The following is a 17,660-nucleotide window of genomic DNA, read 5'->3' as shown; positions in this document are numbered from 1 at the left end:
AATTCTAATATTTTTAGCCCTTCAACCTCCTCAAAAGCTTCCGAGAAGCTGAAGTAAAGACCTGTGTCGGTGCCGACTTGCACTTTGGCCTTGACAGCTAAGAAACAAAAAAAAACTCTGTTCCTTCTACATTATTTATTTTATTTTACATTTGTTAACCGGGAAAATCCGACTTGGAACAACCCAGTAGGAGGACATTTTTGGATCAGAGTAAAAGTAGCCATTTTTTATTGGCGCTAGATGATCAGTCGGCACCAAAACCTAATTCTGGACATGCTTCAGGGTTGACATCTACATTGGACTCTGACTTCATTGGACAAGTTTCCTTCAGCTCTGAAATCTTTGGAACCAAAAGCTTTTTCTCCTGTATTAGCACAGTGTGTCATTTCCTTGCCAAGGACTAGGTGTTCACCTTGTTTTTACCCGGTTCTGTCTAGAATACCTATTCCCTTTTTGCAAACACCGAAGTCTCCTTCCATATTTTCCACTCATTCTTCCAAGAGTATCACTGAACATGACTTAGAGAGATTGGCGAGGAAGATTCTGTGGGTGCAGGGACTTTAACACCAGATCCTTCGTCCCCTACCCTCTTATGTCAGGAGCCAGACATGTGCACTCCTTCAACCTTGCATCCTCCTCTGCCTTTACCAAAGCTTCAGAGTACTTTCATCCGAATCTACCAGCACTGTCTTCCACTGATCTAAAGTTATCTTCGACTTCGAAAATTGCTCTGAGTTCTTCAACCCATTTAGAACAGGAGACCTCTCAATGCTGCATTTCTCTGGTTGGTTCCAGGCTATTAGAATTGACTCCAAAGTTTTTGGAGCTGTCTCTATGGCTCTAAGCCTCAGTGCAGATGAGCTCGGCTCCAGCCTTGAACTTGGAGAGACTGTGTTCAGAGCAGGGAGGGACTATGGCTCAGAGGTTTGTTCTTGCTGAGCCAGAGTCCTTTTCCTCTCTAGGAGGTCAGCTTTCAAAGTATTGGAGAGCCATGTCAGTTCCAGGCATTCAGATGGTTCCTCCCACCTTGGATCCTCAGCCCTCTTTGTGCCCAGAGCCTCAACCCTTCTCTTCAGAAGGACAGCATGTAGCAAAACCCTAGGCTTCCTAACAGGCATCCCCTCTTCTTCCATTATCTTGCTAGAGAATTCCACTGATGAGGTCCCTAGGAAGAAGTGCAAGAGGAAGCACATGGATTCCTTGGAAGAATCTGTCATTGAAGACACCGACACCGATGAAGGTGAAGAATCCCCAAGGTGGTCTCCTGATGATGTCTCCTTTGGAGACTTCCTAGAAATCTTAAAACAGAGAGGTGGCTGGATGTCCAGCAGTCCTTTGCCCAAGGAGATGGTGCACCTGGAGCCTTTTGGTACTCGCCCGTCTGGCTCTTGGGTAACTCCACCCACTGATGAGCTCATTGAGTTGATCTCTCATCGGGTATGGAAGGCTTCTAAATACCATTGAACGAATTTCATGGAGACCAGACAAAATGATAATAGCCCCAGAAGATAAGTAATCTTGGTCTAAATGTATGCCTGTTGATGCTTTGGTTGTGGCAGCAGCAACTGTAAAGGAAGTTGCTGGCGGAAGTTCCTCTATTCATTCTTCCAACAAGGAGTCTCTTGTGATGGATAGGTACAGGAAGCAAGTTTATGCTTCACTGACCTTTGCTTTACAGTCTTGGAATTACTTAGCTCATTTTACGAGACTGCAGAGGGATCTGATTAAAAAACTTTATCCTCACTGGGTCCATTTCTGAGGAAGTGCAACCATCTGTCTGTTCTCAGTTGGCTATCCTACAATCCATATCCAGTTCATCCATGGGGCTCATTTCTTGATGTAGCCAAAAAGATGACAGCTGTGGGTGCAGCCATTTCCATAAGGAGACATGGCAGGATGGGCTTGTGTGATTTTTTGGAGCCCTTCAGGTCTTCATTCATCATTGCTCCATTTCACTGTACGTTCTTATTTGGCCCCATGGTAAAGGATACTTTATCCAGATGTGAGAAAGATAGAAATGTCTCTTGTAGCATACTTTTTTCTGCTCCTCAGAGATCCTTTTCCAGGAACCAGAGAAGTAGTGGTAAAATGTGGTCTAAAAAGTCCCAAAGGCCTTTTCAGGACACACATGGAGGCATTTCCCCCAGGGCAGAAGGGAAAGCTGTAATGGTAGACTTCTCCATTGTGACAGAGTTGGCCTACGAAGCCAGGGATCCTGAGATACCTTCTTTGAAGACCCTACCAGAACTCCTGAAAGGAGATCTGGTTTTCTTCCTCTGGAGGCAATCGCTGGTAGATTGCCCCTGCACTGGAGAGCCTGGCTACAAATAACATCCAATTCATAAGTGTAAAGGATCATTCCGGAGGTTATATTATACCATTTTCCCCTTCCTCCTCCCATTCACAGGAAAATCCCAATGTTCTACCCAGTCAGAAGGAACAAGCAGCTCTGCAGATACAAAAGCTGCTAGAAAAGTGTCATCTAAGAGGTCTCACCAGACCAGAGAGGATCCGGATCTTAATCTAGGATGTTCTTCATACTTCACTGTTGCAGTCATCACCTGTGGGTTATCCCTGCTGTGGTAGCCCTCGGCCGACCTGAATACTAGAATCATTGATTTTTTGCATCATCTGCTGTCAGGTCATCATTGCTATAAAGCAACATAGCTGACGCTATTAAATCAGTCTTTCTTGCCCTGGAGCCCATAGCAGAAGCAGTTCGTAAGTGTGCCGGTCGGTCACTACCAGAGCTGAAAATGTCTAAAGCCAAGTACCCTGTTGGGGATCCTTTTTGCTTTCACTAACCAATGTCCAAAAAAGTTAACAATTGTCTCGCCTGTGGAAAACAGATCCCATATATAGACTTCCATTCATACTGTCACTTTTTTAGGCCCAGACCACAACATTCCCTGTTGCCGGTTCTGTGCCCTCTTAAACGTGAGAGCCATTCGTCGTAGAGCTATTACTGTAGACGGATATTTTTGTCCTCCATCTTCACAAATGGTGTTCATTAGCCAACAGTCTGTAGACAGTCCGAAAAAGCGTAGGGATACAGACAAGACCACACAAGGCTAAGCCATACGACGACTCTGCCGCTAAGCAGGTCGTCAGTTCTCCGGAATTAAGTGAGGTGCTTTTGCAGCCCCTGATGCCTGATACGATATCTACACAGGCCTCTACCGAGACCCTTTTGGAGTCCGATATGACACAGAAATAGTCTTCCGAGCCTTTGGCTGTCTCTGCCTTGTTTGGGTCCGGAGCCGCGACGCAGGCACCGGCTTCCCAGGAGACCTTTCGCACTACCGATTCTAGACAAAAACTGACGTCTTCTTATCCGACTACCATTTCTCTCAGACTAAGGGATACTCTTAGGCCTAGAAGCCAGGCCACTCCTAGAAAATCTTCCTCTAGCCACCATCTTACACCTGCTGCACCACCCCAAGCCCAAATGCTTAAGATGGTGTAGAATCTTCTCTCCCTTATCAGGGGCAGTCAGGCCACAGCTTCTAAAAGGAAAAGACACCTTTCTCCAGAACTAATGACCGAGCAGGATTCTGAGGAATCTGATTATTCAGATTTTGAAGAGGAACAATAACCTTTGACTGCTTGAGGATTCAGATGCAGAGGAATCCATTCCTTCTGCTTCCCCACAGGAAGACCTTTCCTTTGGGCAAACTCTTCACACTCTCAGGGAACATTTACACTGGGAATCTCAGGACTTCCCTCAGTCTAAGAAAAGGCTAAGAGTTTCTAGACCTGCCCCAGCACAGACCCCTGGCCATCCCCACCATCTTAGAAGTTGGATGTTTTCCATGACTCCAGCTTAGCCCCTGACTCCCTCCTGATCCCAGTAAACCTGACTGGTATTACAGAGTACCAGATTCTCAGATAGCTGTACAGAAATCCTGCTGCAGACCCGGAGGTCATTACACAGTTACCTAAAGGAGCTTGGGCTAGTTCTGCAAAGAATCTTACTCCTGACAAGGATGGCAGAGCTCTGGACAGATGGGGTAAAAAAAAATTACACCTCTGCAACCTTGGCTATCCAAGCACTCAGCTGTTAGTTCCATATGTTAAAATATCAACAACACACTTTGGAACTATTAAGGCAAAAGATTTAACCTTTCCTGACTGTGCCAATTCAAAAGACTTATTAGATTTACTGCACTCTACTTGTCAAGTGGCAAAACACTATTTACACTGTGGATATGGTGCACTAGAAGCCTCTAGCAGGGCATCAGTGTCTGGATCAGTCATTAGGAGACATGCATGGTTGAAGGAACTACCTCTCTCTCTGATCATGTTAAGTCTAAATTAATTGATGCACCCTTGGATAAAGACCGTTTTTTTGGAGAAAAAGCAGAAGAGGTCCTTAAAAAGATGGAAAACAAAGCAAAATCTATGCAAACAATAAAAGATTTCTTTCAGGTTCAACCTCCAATATTCACCAGGATTTTTCCCTCTAAGCACTGGTCTTTTCCTGCACCTAGCAGACATGGGAAGGTAAGTCCCGCAGGGACAGACCACCCAGGGCCCTATCCCAGGGACAGCAAAGAACTAAACAGTGGACCACTTCCACCCCAAACGGAGGGAGTTCTAAGCCATTCCTCTATGGCAAAAACTCTCAACTCCCACTCCACCCCCTCGCCCTTCTCTCACCCACCAAAAGCTAGGAGGAAGGCTGTCCCTCTGAAAAGATAATTGGCTGTCTGTAACAAAGGAACAATAGGTCTTAAAGATAATTTTTCAGGGATACAAATGCATTTTCAACGAACTCCCATTTCCCAGAGGGTACCCAGACTTACCTCCAAATCAGTGGGCAGAGTCATTAAAACAAGTCAAAACTCTCATATCCCAAGGGGGCAGTAGAACCTGTTCCTGTAGATCAAACAGGCAAATGCTTTTATTCCAGACTATTCCTTGTTCACAGAAAGGAGGGCACTTGGTGCCCCATCCTGGATCTGTCCATTCTGAACACCTCCCTGATGGTACCCAAATTCAAAATGCTAACTTTGCAACATCTGCTGCCTATGCTGACAAAAAATGCCTGGTTTGTGACCATAGACCTAAAAGATGCCTACCTCCACATCCCCCTAAGGGAATCCTGCAGGAAATTCCTGCGCTTCAGAGCAGGCTCTCTCAACACTTTCAGTTCTTTGCACTTCCCTTTGGCTTATCTACTGCTCCCAAGGTATTCACCAAATGTTTGGCCCAACCATAGCATTTTGCAGACAGAGAAATATAGAGATATACCCTTAAATGGACGACTGCCTCATTTAGACAGAGTGCAAAGATAAGATGCTGCAGGACTTCCGCTTTGTCAAATCCCTCCTACCTTCCTTGGGGTTCACCATCAATGAGAAGAAATCAAAGCAAATAGCCTCCAGGAGGATCATTTTCTTGGAAGCCTCACTACTTTACGCAGCTGGCATCCAAAAGTCACTTCATGGTGAGGAAGTTCCTGCAAGCCTTAGAGTACATGACATCTTGCATCCTTCTAATTCCTCTGGCCAGGCTTCATATGAGGAAGCTTCAATGGTATGTAAACAGCCTTTGGTGTCAACACTCACAGCCTCGAGAGACCTCTCTCTCTCTCTGATCCCCGATAAAAGGGCCAAATTTCTCTGGTGGGCAGGGGCCTGTGCCAAGAATAAGGGTCTCCCCATCATCCTCCTCCCTACTGGGTAGACCATCACAACCGATGCCTCAGACATTGCTTGGGGCGCTCACCTAGCAGGCAGATGCACCCAAGGTCTTTGGGGTGCCCAGCAACTTCCCTTACATATCTACCAGAAAGAAATGATGGCAGTACAAAAGGCTCTGACATCCTTCCAACCCCATCGCAGGCCAGGGGTTCTCCTTATCAAAAGAGAGACAACACCACAGTAATATGTGGTACATCAACAAATAGGGAGGGACCCAATCTTACCCTCTGTGCAGGCTAGCCATGAACCTCTGGCTGACTGCCTCCTCGATGGGATTGCACTTAATAGCCCAACATCTATCAGTGATCAACAACACCCTGGCAGACCACTTAAGCAGAAACTTACTGGACCCCCACTAATGGCAGCTCCACAGAAAGATCTTTTTGCAAGTCACTCAGGAGTGGGGAAATCCAGAGGTGGATCTCTCTGCTTCGCACCTCAGCTACCAGCTAAAGAAATTCTGTATCAGGGAGTATCACCACCTAGCATGGAAGGTGGATGCCTTGACCTTCCCCTGGAATACCCTGTTCATGTATGCATTCCCTCCTCTGCCTCTTATTCCCAAGGTGCTGATCAAGATAAGGGAGGAGGGGCCAAGGGCTATTCTCACTGCTCCAAATTGGCCCAGACAGCATTGGTACTGTTTGCTGCGCAGCCTGACATCACAGCCTCCCAGGCAGTTTCCCCTGATCCCATGCCTCTTGACTCAAGTGGGGGAGGGATGCACCCAGACTTGCAGAGACTCAAACTGTCAGCATGGCTAATACTCTAAAGGCAAGCAAGGGGCACATGTTAAGCAAACAGGTCCTAGACATTATCACAGAGGCCAGAAGGCCCAGAACCAGAAAATCTTACGCAGGAAAATGGAAAAGATTCTGCTGCTGGGGCCATTTCCTCACAACCTTCTGTCCCTCTTATCCTGGACTATCTAGCAGAATTAATCAATAGTGGCCTCTCCTTCTCTTGTTAACGTCCATGCTTCAGCCATTTCAGCTCATTTCGATACAGACCAGCCCCTGTTCTCACATCCTTTGATTAAACAATTCCTTAGTGGGGCTTCTAATATCAGACCTCCCAGAAGGCCATCCACGCCAGCCTGGGACCTGAATTATGTTTTGTAAAAACTAACCTTACCACCCTTCGAACCTGCTGCTTCAGCAGGACTGAAATACCTCTCCTGGAAGACTGATTTCTTACTAGCTATCAGCCAGAAGGGTTTCAGAACTTCTGGCACTGATGGCCATTGAGCCCTTCATCATTTTCCATGCAGACAGGGTCTCCCTGAGGACTAACCCCTCCTTTATGCCCAAGGTGGTATCTAATGTGACTGTCAACCAAGCCATTCATCTGCCCACCTTCTTCCCTAACCCTCAAAACATGGGGAAAGAATTCTGCACTCACTAGATGTGCACAGACAGTTCAGTTACTACCTGGACTGTACTAAACCCTTCAGGAAAATGGACCAACTTCTTGTGAGTTTTGTCCCAGAGGCAGAGGGGAAGCCCATTTCCAAGCAAACCATTTCCAAATGGATGTCACACTGTATCCATTTTTGCTACTGATTACATGGGAAACTATCCCCCAAGTTGATTCGTACCCATTCCACTAGGGCAGCCTCCACTTCCACAACATTCCCCACAGGACTTTCCTCCTGGGACATCTTGGAAACTGCCACCTGGACCTCTGTCCATAACTTTACAAAGCATTACCACATTTCTTTTTTCTCTATTGCTAGGGCAGGGTTTACCTTTGCAGTTCTGCAGGGCTTGCGTACCCATGCCTAGGTCTCTAATCCTTCTACTCCTCTTCTCAGCTTTGGGAATCCTTCCATAGGAGATGACTGTGACAGAGAAACACGAAGAACATAGTACAGTTGTGTACGCTTACTATAAATGTAGATGTTTGAGTGTATTCACTGTTGCAGTCCTGGTTTCCCTCCCTTCTTCCCCTTGTATTGTCTTTCCTTAGGGAGTCATAAGCTTCTTTGGGTGGGTTTTAACCTCCAGGACCACTTTATCATATTTCCTTGGGCTTCTGACTGATTAGGGCAAGAAAAACTGATGTAATGTCAGCTGCCTTGCTTCTTAGCACTGACAACCTGATGTCAGTCTACAAGTGACAGCAGCTGACGCAGAAAAACAGTGACTCCGTTATTCGGGCCAGCAGAGAGCTATCACAACAGGGATAACCCACATGTGATGACTGCAACAGTGAATGCACATCAACATCTGCATTTATGGTAGGTGTACACAGCTGTACTTTCTTTTTAGTACCAAAAAAAGACAGAGGACTGGAGACTAATTTTGGATCTCATCGTCTTGAACAAATTGGTTCAACTATCCAAATCCAGATGATCATGGTTCATTCCAGTCTTCCTTTTCTGGAACAGGTCAACTGGATGTGCTCCATAGACCTTCAGGATGCGTACTATCATATAAAGATGAACAGACAATCCAGAAGGTTCCTTCACTTTTGCTGGGAGACGGTCATCAGTTTAGGGTTCTGCCGTTTGGTCTCACCACAGTCTCCAGGGTGTTCACCAAATGTGTGGCAGTAATAGCAGTTCACCTGAGACCGCAAGGATTCAGAGTATTTCCATATTTAGACTACTGACTCGCCTCCGCCCTGACCAAGCAACAACTACTAGAGGGAAGATTACAGGTTCTTCAGCCATGTTCCTATCTAGAGATAACCATAAATTACAAAATATCCTGCTTAAAACCAACTCAGAGTGTAGAATTTATAGGGGCAATTTTAAGCACAAAGACAATGATTGACTCCCTTCCCCCATCAAGACTGGACACAATAAGAACACAGGTTATGAAAATTATTTATAGCTCCAAAGTTTTGGCATGTTTGGTCCTTCAGGATTTGGGTTCCATGGTGGCTTCAATAACCTTAGTTCCATTGGCCAGATTTCACATGAAGATTTTACAGTGACTTCTTGTAACTTAGTGGTCTGTACTTCAGCCAATGTCCTCCCCAGTATCAGTTACCAACATATGCAAAATGGACCTCAGATGCTGGATACAGTCAGGCAAAATCTGTCAAGGTCAGCCATTTATTCCCCGTCAACCCAAGTCCACAGTGACCACAAATGCTTCTGAGTTAGGGTGGGGGGAATTTTCTGGGGACAACTGTCTAAGGCACTTGTTCCCCCGAAGAGGTCATTGTACATATCTGTGTTCTAGAGATGAGAGCAGTGTTCTTTGTGTTGCAGTCCTTTCAAGATGCTTTACCCTTGGGAACATTTGCAGTTCAGACAGACATGTATGTAGTTTGGTACGTCAACAAACGAGGAACAAGGTCCTACCCATTTTAAGTCCTCAGTGTGTGGCAGTGGGCGATCTCATCCATTCACTTTCTCACAGCAATGCACATTCCGGGAAAGTCCAATGCAATAGACAAATTATGCAGATGTATCCTTCTGCCTCAAGTGGTCCCTCAGACAGTTGCAGAAAGGATTTTCTGCTAATGGGGTCAGCCTTGCTGCAGTCTTTTTTCGCCTCTTCCCTAAACAAGTGCAGCAACTACTTTGCCCTAATCCCCCTCTGGGAATAACCAAGGGATGCTGTTCTTCACAACTGGCCTCCCGGTCCCCTTTATGCCTGTCCTCCCACTCCGTTAATCTCGAAGTTCCTTCAGAAAGATACCAGATTGAAGAACAAAGTAATCCTCTTTGCACTTTACTGGCCTCAACAGATGTGGTTTCCTTTCCTTTGGCCTCACATACTTAAACAACCTTGGGTTCTGGATCCAACTTCAGACCTCCTGTCTCACCCGAGGGGCATGATTCACCCAGACATTTTAAGCCTCAGACTGACAGCTTGGTTTCTCCAGTTCCATTAATAGCCAGACAATCTATGCTCTCCTCCCTTGCCCAACATGTATTCTTTTATCCTCTCATAAACCATTTACATGAAAACTGTACACTAGTAAATGGAAGCAATTTGTTTATTGGGTACATCAGAGTAACACTGCCCCCTTTTCAGCACCTATCCATAGCATACTTGACTTCTTAGCCTTACTTTTCAAAGAAGGTGCATCTACTTCCATTATTAAAGTGCAGTTAGCAACCATATTCAGTTATTATATTGGATATCAAGACTCTTCACTTATTTCTCACAAACTTTGTAAAGCCTTTTTGAGAGGAACTCTTCTCTTCAAACCTCCCTTTAAAGACCCTACTCTGCCTTGGGACTTCACTCTGGTGTTGCATGCTGTTACTCGACCACCATTTGAACCAGCAGCCAAGTGTGATCTAAAATTTTTGTCTTGGAAAGCTATTTTCTGAGTCATTGTTACTTCAGCAAGAAGAATCTCAGTAATTCAAGCCTCATCATGCAACCACCATACTTAATTTTTCACAGAGATTGTCACCTTGAGGACAAATCCATCTTTCTTACCTAAGGTGGTTTCGGAGTCCAATATCAACCAGTTTATAAATTTACCTGTGTTCTTCCCTAAATTTTCTAGTAAATGTGAATATTGTTTACATTTATTAGATGTCAACAGACTACGTTTTTACTGTGACAGGACAAAGAATATTAGAAAAATCCTACCAAGTGTCTCCTTCTCTCATTTGAAATTAAGAAAGCCTGTGACTAAGGTAACTTTCTCCAGATCGCTCACAGATTGGATTTCCTTGATATATAAGTTGTGTATTACTCTACCAAAACCTGTATGAACACCTTCAACTAGAGCTTATAGCTACCTCACCTTTATTTCATTCCAGGGCATCCATAGGTGATATTTGTGCAGCAGCAACTTGGGTGACTTCCCACACCTTTATTACTCATTACAAATTATATGTGGCCTCCGGGGGAAGAGCATAATTCGGTTCAGTGGTGCTTAGCAACATGTTTCCATGAGTCCTCCTGGGAACTAAGGTAGCTGGGCCTCTGTCCCACAGGTTGAGGAGAGAATGAAAATTGGCAATATCAGGTAAAGAAGTTATGTACTACCATAATGTTCCATCTGTGTTGCTGATTTTCATTCTTCCTCAACTCCCCACCCATCAACCCCCTGCCAGTTAACTCCTGGAAAACACGTGGATTTTAGGAGGTCATATCCCCATTTTGGCTCCAGATAGTCTCTCTGATTTTTAAGGCCCTTTTGGCCTTTCCTCTTTTTCTGTTAGCAAACAAAATCTGAGGTCCTTAGGACTGATGCATGCTGGGTAAAGGATAGGCTTGGGAGTTTTTTTAATTACCACGAGCTATAGTAACGACCAAGTCAAACCCAGAGGTTGAGGAAGAATGAAAATCTACAACACAGATGGAATGTTATGGTACTTATCTTTTTTTTTTTTGTGAAAGTGAAAGCTAGTCCAGACAATGTAGTAGGAAAAGAAAGGATGTTTTAAGTGATGCTGGATGCTTTTACATATTATTTTTACCGCCTAAATATAGTTTACATGTACTGCATGTAAAGCTTTGTCTCCAGGTTTCGTATGTGGCTGAAATTGGGTGTAGTTTAATTAGTTATGTAAATTGTCATTCTAGGCAGCAGAAATTGACTCTCAGAAATGACTCTACAAATATAACACAACGTCTGAGACTGCTGGTGAAAGGTCAAGATCAGGATTGCTTTCAGGTAAGCTTGAACTTCTTTCTAGGTTTACTTAGTTGCTGACTTGGTTAAAATGGCACTTTCAGACTAGTGTGCATGTGTACTCATTTGGAATATTATGTATGACACTGCCCCTCTTCTAACCAGAACCATAGCTAGGTTGTCTGACACCATGCACAGTTCTCTGACCTGGCACCCCCCCAAAACTCTGAACTGAGGGCCAAAAGTCATTTCCAGGTTGAGGACAAAAAAAAATGTAAAACTGTAGCAAGCCACTATCACCATTAATTTCTAAATGCTGTTACTCCAATGCAGATTATATCCCCTATTACCTTGCGCCAGGAGTAGCTTGCCCCCTTTGCTCCAACGTAGCTACAACTCTGTCTCTAGAATTGTCTGTCTGTCTGATCTTGTATTATCCCAGTCTCTTGTATTTGCCTTTTTTCTTGTTTCCTTCTTTAAAACTAAGCTTCCGTATCTGCAAAAAAGCATGGTTCCCTAAGGATAAATTAAATAGGATACTTTCAAGAGGAAAGTATAAATGTTGTATGCATAGAAATAAACAGAAAATGGCATCTCCTCAAAACCGCATACATCAAGATTATAGAACAGATTTGTGGCCATCAGAAGAAAGAAAGAGTGCAGGAAAGAAGTGGAAAATGGAAGAGAGACCAGGCTAAACCATCAATGGCACTCTACCAGTTTCTGAAACTTGACACAGTAGAGGACACACACTATCAGGTTGCAAGACAATGACAGAAGGATAAAAGAGATAGGCAACCTTCATAAGGAATGACTGCAGCAACCTGCTCACCAGCCCACAGGAATTCAAAGGTAGATGGAAGGAATACTTCCAACAGCTTCTAAATGAAGAAAACTCCATAAAAGCTTTACTGGCCCAGGCACAGCCTACAATGAAAGAAGAACCCATGATAGAAAAAGAACAGCACTAAGGGAAATGAAGTCAGGAAAAAGTACAGTTTTGTATCTACCATAAATGTAGATGTCCGATAGATATGCAACTGCAGTCATAACATATGGGTTGTCCTGCCTCAGGCAGCCCTCGGTCGTCCGGATTCCCACGTCTGGGTCTGGCGTCAGCTGGTGTCGCCTCCTCTCCGACGTCAGAACGGCTGGAGTATAAAGGCATCGGCCGACGCCATCTTCTTCAGTGTTTCTTGCCCCAGATGCCAGGTGCCCTCCTAGGAAGGCTAAATTTGGTGAATGGATAAACAATTCCAGACATGCACAACAGTAATAAACAGATACACCATAGGAGATACCCCCAGCTAATAGGAATAGGGGGAGTGGACCCATAAAGGTGGTTACAGAGGGGTAGGAGGGTGGGAAAATCCGACTGCAGTTGCATATCTATCGGACATCTACATTTATGGTAGGTACAAAACTGTACTATGTCCTTCAAGAATGCAACTGCAGTCATAACATATGTGTTGAATACCATAGCCAAGCTGGGGGGTGGTTGGAATTAAGAAAGTGATGGTGTAGCTAAAATGCCCTGCAGGACTGCCGAAGCAAAGCCTGCTCGGGATCTGGAGTATAAAGGCAGGTTGTAGTGCTTGGTAAATGTATGCACGGAGCTCCATGTAGCAGCCTCTAGAATGTCCTTTGTAGCCACTCCTCTTAGGAAAGCTGTGGATGTGGCTATAGCTCTGGTGGAGTGTGGCCTTATATTGGCTGGCACACTTTTTCCATGAAAAGAATAGCAGAATCTGATGCAGTGTCCAGTCCATTTGGAAATTGTTTGTTTGGAGATTGCTTTTCCTTGTACTCCAGCAGCATAGGCTACAAGCAGTTGGTCAGACTTTCTGGTGGGCCTTAGTTCTGTCCAAGTAGTAGCGTAGTTGCCTGTGTATGTCCAAAGTATGCAGCAGCGCTTCCCCCCCTGTTTTGAGGATTGGGGAAGAAAGTAGGTAGGTGAATGGCTTGATTTAGAGACACCCTGGAAATTACTTTTGGCATGAATGAAGGATTGGTTCTTAGAGAGAATCTGTCCTGATGAAAAATGAGAAAAGGAGGTACTGCCATGAGTGCCTGTATCTCCGAGACTCTTCTTGCTGATGTGATTGCCAATAGGAAAACCGTTTTCCATGAGAGAAATTGCATTTTTGAAGTTGCTGCTGGTTCAAAGGGAGGAAGAGTTAATTTTTCCAAGACGAAGTTGAGGTCCCATGCAGGTACTGGCGGTTTCCTGGGAGGTTTGTTATTCTTTATCCCTCTTAGGAACTGTCTTAGCAAAGGATGCGAAAACACAGGTGGATCACAATTGTATTTTGCTGAGATTGCTGAGGCATGAATCTTTATGGACGAATATGAGAGACCAGTAAGAAACATTTCTGCCAGGTATTCCAATATCAGTATACTCAATACTGTTGTATCCTGACCCCTGTTAGCATTCCAGATGATGAATCTCTTCCACTTGGCTGAATAGGTTTTTCTGGTGGAAGGTCTGCATGCTTCCAGTAAGATCTCTTGAACTTTTTTGGAGAGAGAGATATCGGAAGGAGTTATGGTAACCTCCAGGCTGTCAGATGCAATGTTTTCAGGTTTTGATGAACAGTCCTGTAATTGTGTTATGTTAGAAGCAGAGTCCATAGGGGCAGAGGCCACGGTGTGGTCCGAGTTATGCTCAACAGCAATGGGTACCAGTGCTGCCTTGGCCAGTCTGGAGCTATCAAAATGCCTGTTGGTTGTTCTGCTTTGATCTTCAGTATCACCTTGGTCAGCAGTGGTAGAGGAGGGAATGCATAAATTGTTAGGGAATTCCAGCTGAAGGAGAGAGCATCCATTTCCAGGCTAGAGGATGGTGGGTCCTTGTACAGAACTTTTCCAGGTGATGATTCATGTGAGAAGCAAAGAGATCTATGTCCGGTCTTCTCCATGTCCTTGTTATTTGTGAGAAAATGTGAGGATGCAGCATCCATTCGTGTGGATCCAAGAAATTTCTGCTCAGCTTGTCCGCCAGTACATTGTCCTTGCCTGGCACAAACTGGGATTGCAGATGTATCTTCAGACTTAGGGATTTTTCCCAGAGAATCATTGTTAGTCTGCAGAGGGGATAGGAATGAGTGCCTCCCTGCTTGTTTATATACCACATAACAGTGGTGTTGTCTGTCCTTATTAGCAAATGTCCTTGTTGAAGTGATTTTTCAAAAGACTCGATTGCATGTATCACTGCCAACATCTCTTTTTGGTTTATGTGCAGATGCCTTTCCCTTGGTGTCCATTGACCTTGAATGCATCTGCCCTCCATGTGCGCCCCCCATCCATGGTCTGAGGCGTCTGTTGTAATCATTTGACCTGCTTGAGGTTTGTTGAAAGACATGCCTTTGTTTAACTGACTTGTTTGAGCCCACCACAAAAATTCTCTTTGTAGATATGGAATGAGTGGGATTACGTCCTCTAGGCTTTGGCTGTGTTGGGACCATAAGCTTTTTAAGTACCATTGCAGCTTTCTCATATGAAGTCTTGCCAAAGGTATCAGAAGAATGCAAGATGCCATGAACACCAGGGCCTGCAGGATTTTCCTTGCAGTCTGCTGGGAGAGCTTTGCTAGGCCTTTGAAGTATTCTGGTAACTGCTGCTGTTTTTCCTCTGTGAGATAAGCCATTTGTGTTTTTGTGTCCAGTTTGGCTCCTAGGAAAATAATATGTTGGGATGGCAGGAGTCTTGATTTCTGAATGTTGACGGTGTATCCCAAGGCCTGTAGTAATTGAATGACATAGTCCAAGTTTGCTATCAAGGTTTGTTTGTTGTCTGCTTGTATGAGGCAGTCGTCCAGGTAGGGGTATATTTGAATCCCCTGGAGTCTGCAGTGTGCCACTACTGATGCCAGGCATTTCGTGAACACTCTGGGCGCAGTAGATAAGCCAAACGGCAATGCTGAGAATTGATAATGCTCTGTCCCTGCAAGAAATCTGAGGTATCTGCAGCTTTGTCTGATTGGGACATGCAGGTATGCCTCCTTGAGGTCCAGAGTGACCAGCCAAGACCCCTTGCCCAGCATGGGAAGGAGTTGCTGCAACGCCAGCATTTTGAACTTTGGCACAATGAGATAAGTATTTAGAGTAGACAAGTCCAGTATAGGCCTCCATTTGTTTTCCTTTCTTGGAACAAGGAACAGTCTTGAATAAAATCCCTGGCCTTGTTCCTGTGGAGGGACCTTTTCTATTGCTTTTATATTTAACAGCTTTGAAACTTGAATGAGTGCCTCTGCCCTTTGATGAAGTGGCAGGTTTGGCATGTCTTGTCTTATTGGTAAAGTATGGAAGTGGAATCTGTAACCTTTGTCTATTAAATCCAGAATCCATTTGTCCTTGGTTAAGATATGCCAGTTTTTTGAGAATAAGGATAATTTTCCGCCCAAAGGTGCTTCTCTTTGAACCTTTGTAGGCGGTATGAAAGTCAAGTCATTGTGGTTGTCCTTGTGGTGCAGCTGGACTACCTGCGCCACTTCTTTGATTTGGTGGTTGCCATTGGCGGCCCCTGTAGGAGCCTCAGTATTGCCCTCTACCTCGGGCATGCCTGTTTTTTCCCCTTTGAAACTTGTCAGTGTCTGGAAAGGACCAATTCTTTGAAGGCCAATTCCTGCTGAATCTGGGTGGCTGAACCTGGAGGAAATCTTTGTCTGTACTGATTTAGCTTTTTCCTCAATGGACTTCAACACATCTTGTGCATTAGCACCAAAAACTTCTGTTTTTCCAGAGGTGCATCAAGTAACTTTACTTTAACATGGTCTGGCAGTGGCTGTTCTTTTAACCAAGCATGTCTACGTATAACAGCCCCAGTCATAGCTGCCCTACATGAAGCCTCCAATGCATCATAACCACACTGAAGAAAATGATTGCTAACCTGCTGAGTGTTATGTACTAGATCCTGCAATGCCTTTCTATCAGTAGGCTCAGGAGAGGCTAGCTTTTTCTGCAAATCATCCAGTAAAAAATCCTGGTACTGAAACACATGAAAAAGGCAGTTAAGTGACCTCATGGCCAGGGTGGTAGAGGTATAAACTTTTTTACCCCATCTCTCCAGGGACCTAGCTTCCCTATCCGCTGGCAGTGGATTCTTGACTGTGGAAGTAGCCACTCCCTTGGGGGCCCTGTGAAATAGTTTCTAGATCCACAGAATGGGCCTTAAAGAGATGCTTGTGGGTGTCAGAGACCCTATAATATCTATCTGGCTTGACAGGAGCAGGAGGGAGAGAATCAGGGTTAGCACTGGAGTCTGAGAAAACATCATCCAGGACATCCATAACTGGAGGGATAGCTAAAGGTCTGTGCTGGGGTTGCTTGAGGAAGGTACGTAGTCTTTTCCTGGAATCAGAAAATTCCTGACCCTGCCATTTAAAATGCTCACTCATAGAGTGTAGGACCTCACCGAACGAAAAATCCTCTGGAGGAGAGGCAGAGGGAATTGATTCCTCAGCATCAGAGTCCTCATAGGCCTGGAAGGATTCTTCTTGGGTATCTGAATGCTCAGAATCCCCAGAGGCTTCATCTGAAGAGATGTTGTCGGCCTGCTCAGGTCTGGGCCTTTTCTCTGCAGGCGGCTGAGAACCTCTGTCTGGATGAGGTTGAGACCCCCTGATAAGAGAAATAAGATCTGCAGCAAGAGACATGATCTGTTTATCAGAAGAAGGGGCCTGGGCAGTAGGTTTAGGATGGGCCTTGGCCTGGCTGGCGGCATTAGCACGTGCAAAGGCCTTGATGGACATGGATACAAGAGGCCTAGCTGCCCCACGTGCAGGAGTAACCTTGTCCACAGAAATGGTGTCGGGTAGATCCAGAACTTCGGTTTCTGGAGGAAAATCAACAACCGGCACTAGTGTAGACTCCGAGACCGAAGGACGTGTTAACGCTGTGTCGTCGGCCTGGAGCGGTTGAATTACCGCTTCCAAAGGGACCGAAGCACTCGCGGAGGGTTTAGGAGGAGTATCGGTGGAGGACGCGGGCCAAGGATGTCGGTCCCGGTCCTTTCGTTTTTTGGTAGATTGAGTTGTCGGTTGTTCCGACGGCATGATATAAGCGAAAGATTTGCCGAAAAAGTCTTCGGCAAATTCTGCCCGGCGCCTGAGAGTGCGCTTATTAAAGCAAGCACAGGCAGCACTGGCCGAGATGTTGTGGTCTGGGCCCAGGCAAGGGAGGCAATAAGAATGTAAGTCCTTAAGAGGTATTTGTTTACCACAAGACAAACAATTATTAACTTTCTCAATTTGTTCTGACATCGGCTGAGGCAAGAAAAAATGTTCCCCAACGGGGTACTTAGCTTTTAGATGACTTCGGTACTGAAAACACAGGAGCTGACCGACCGGCACTTGCGAACTGCTTCTGCTTCAGGCACCGCGCGGCAAGAAAGACTGAAGAAGAT

At 45.1% G+C, this 17,660-nt stretch overlaps 1 protein-coding gene across 1 annotated transcript in view; it reads left to right on the top strand.

The window, feature by feature from the left end:
- LOC122797744 overlaps positions 1 to 17,660 on the top strand; it is a 1,403,591-nt gene that overhangs the window by 385,198 nt on the left and 1,000,733 nt on the right. Inside the window, exon 10 of the mRNA XM_044066269.1 lies at positions 11,210 to 11,300. Coding sequence (XP_043922204.1) covers positions 11,210 to 11,300 — 91 coding nt within the window. The remainder of the gene's footprint in view (positions 1 to 11,209; positions 11,301 to 17,660) is intronic.

The sequence above is a fragment of the Protopterus annectens genome, chromosome 3.part1, assembly GCF_019279795.1.
Source record: "Protopterus annectens isolate FY-2018-M chromosome 3.part1, PAN1.0, whole genome shotgun sequence".
Classification (NCBI taxonomy): Eukaryota; Metazoa; Chordata; order Ceratodontiformes; family Protopteridae; genus Protopterus; species Protopterus annectens.
This window is presented reverse-complemented; position numbering and strand designations above follow the sequence as displayed.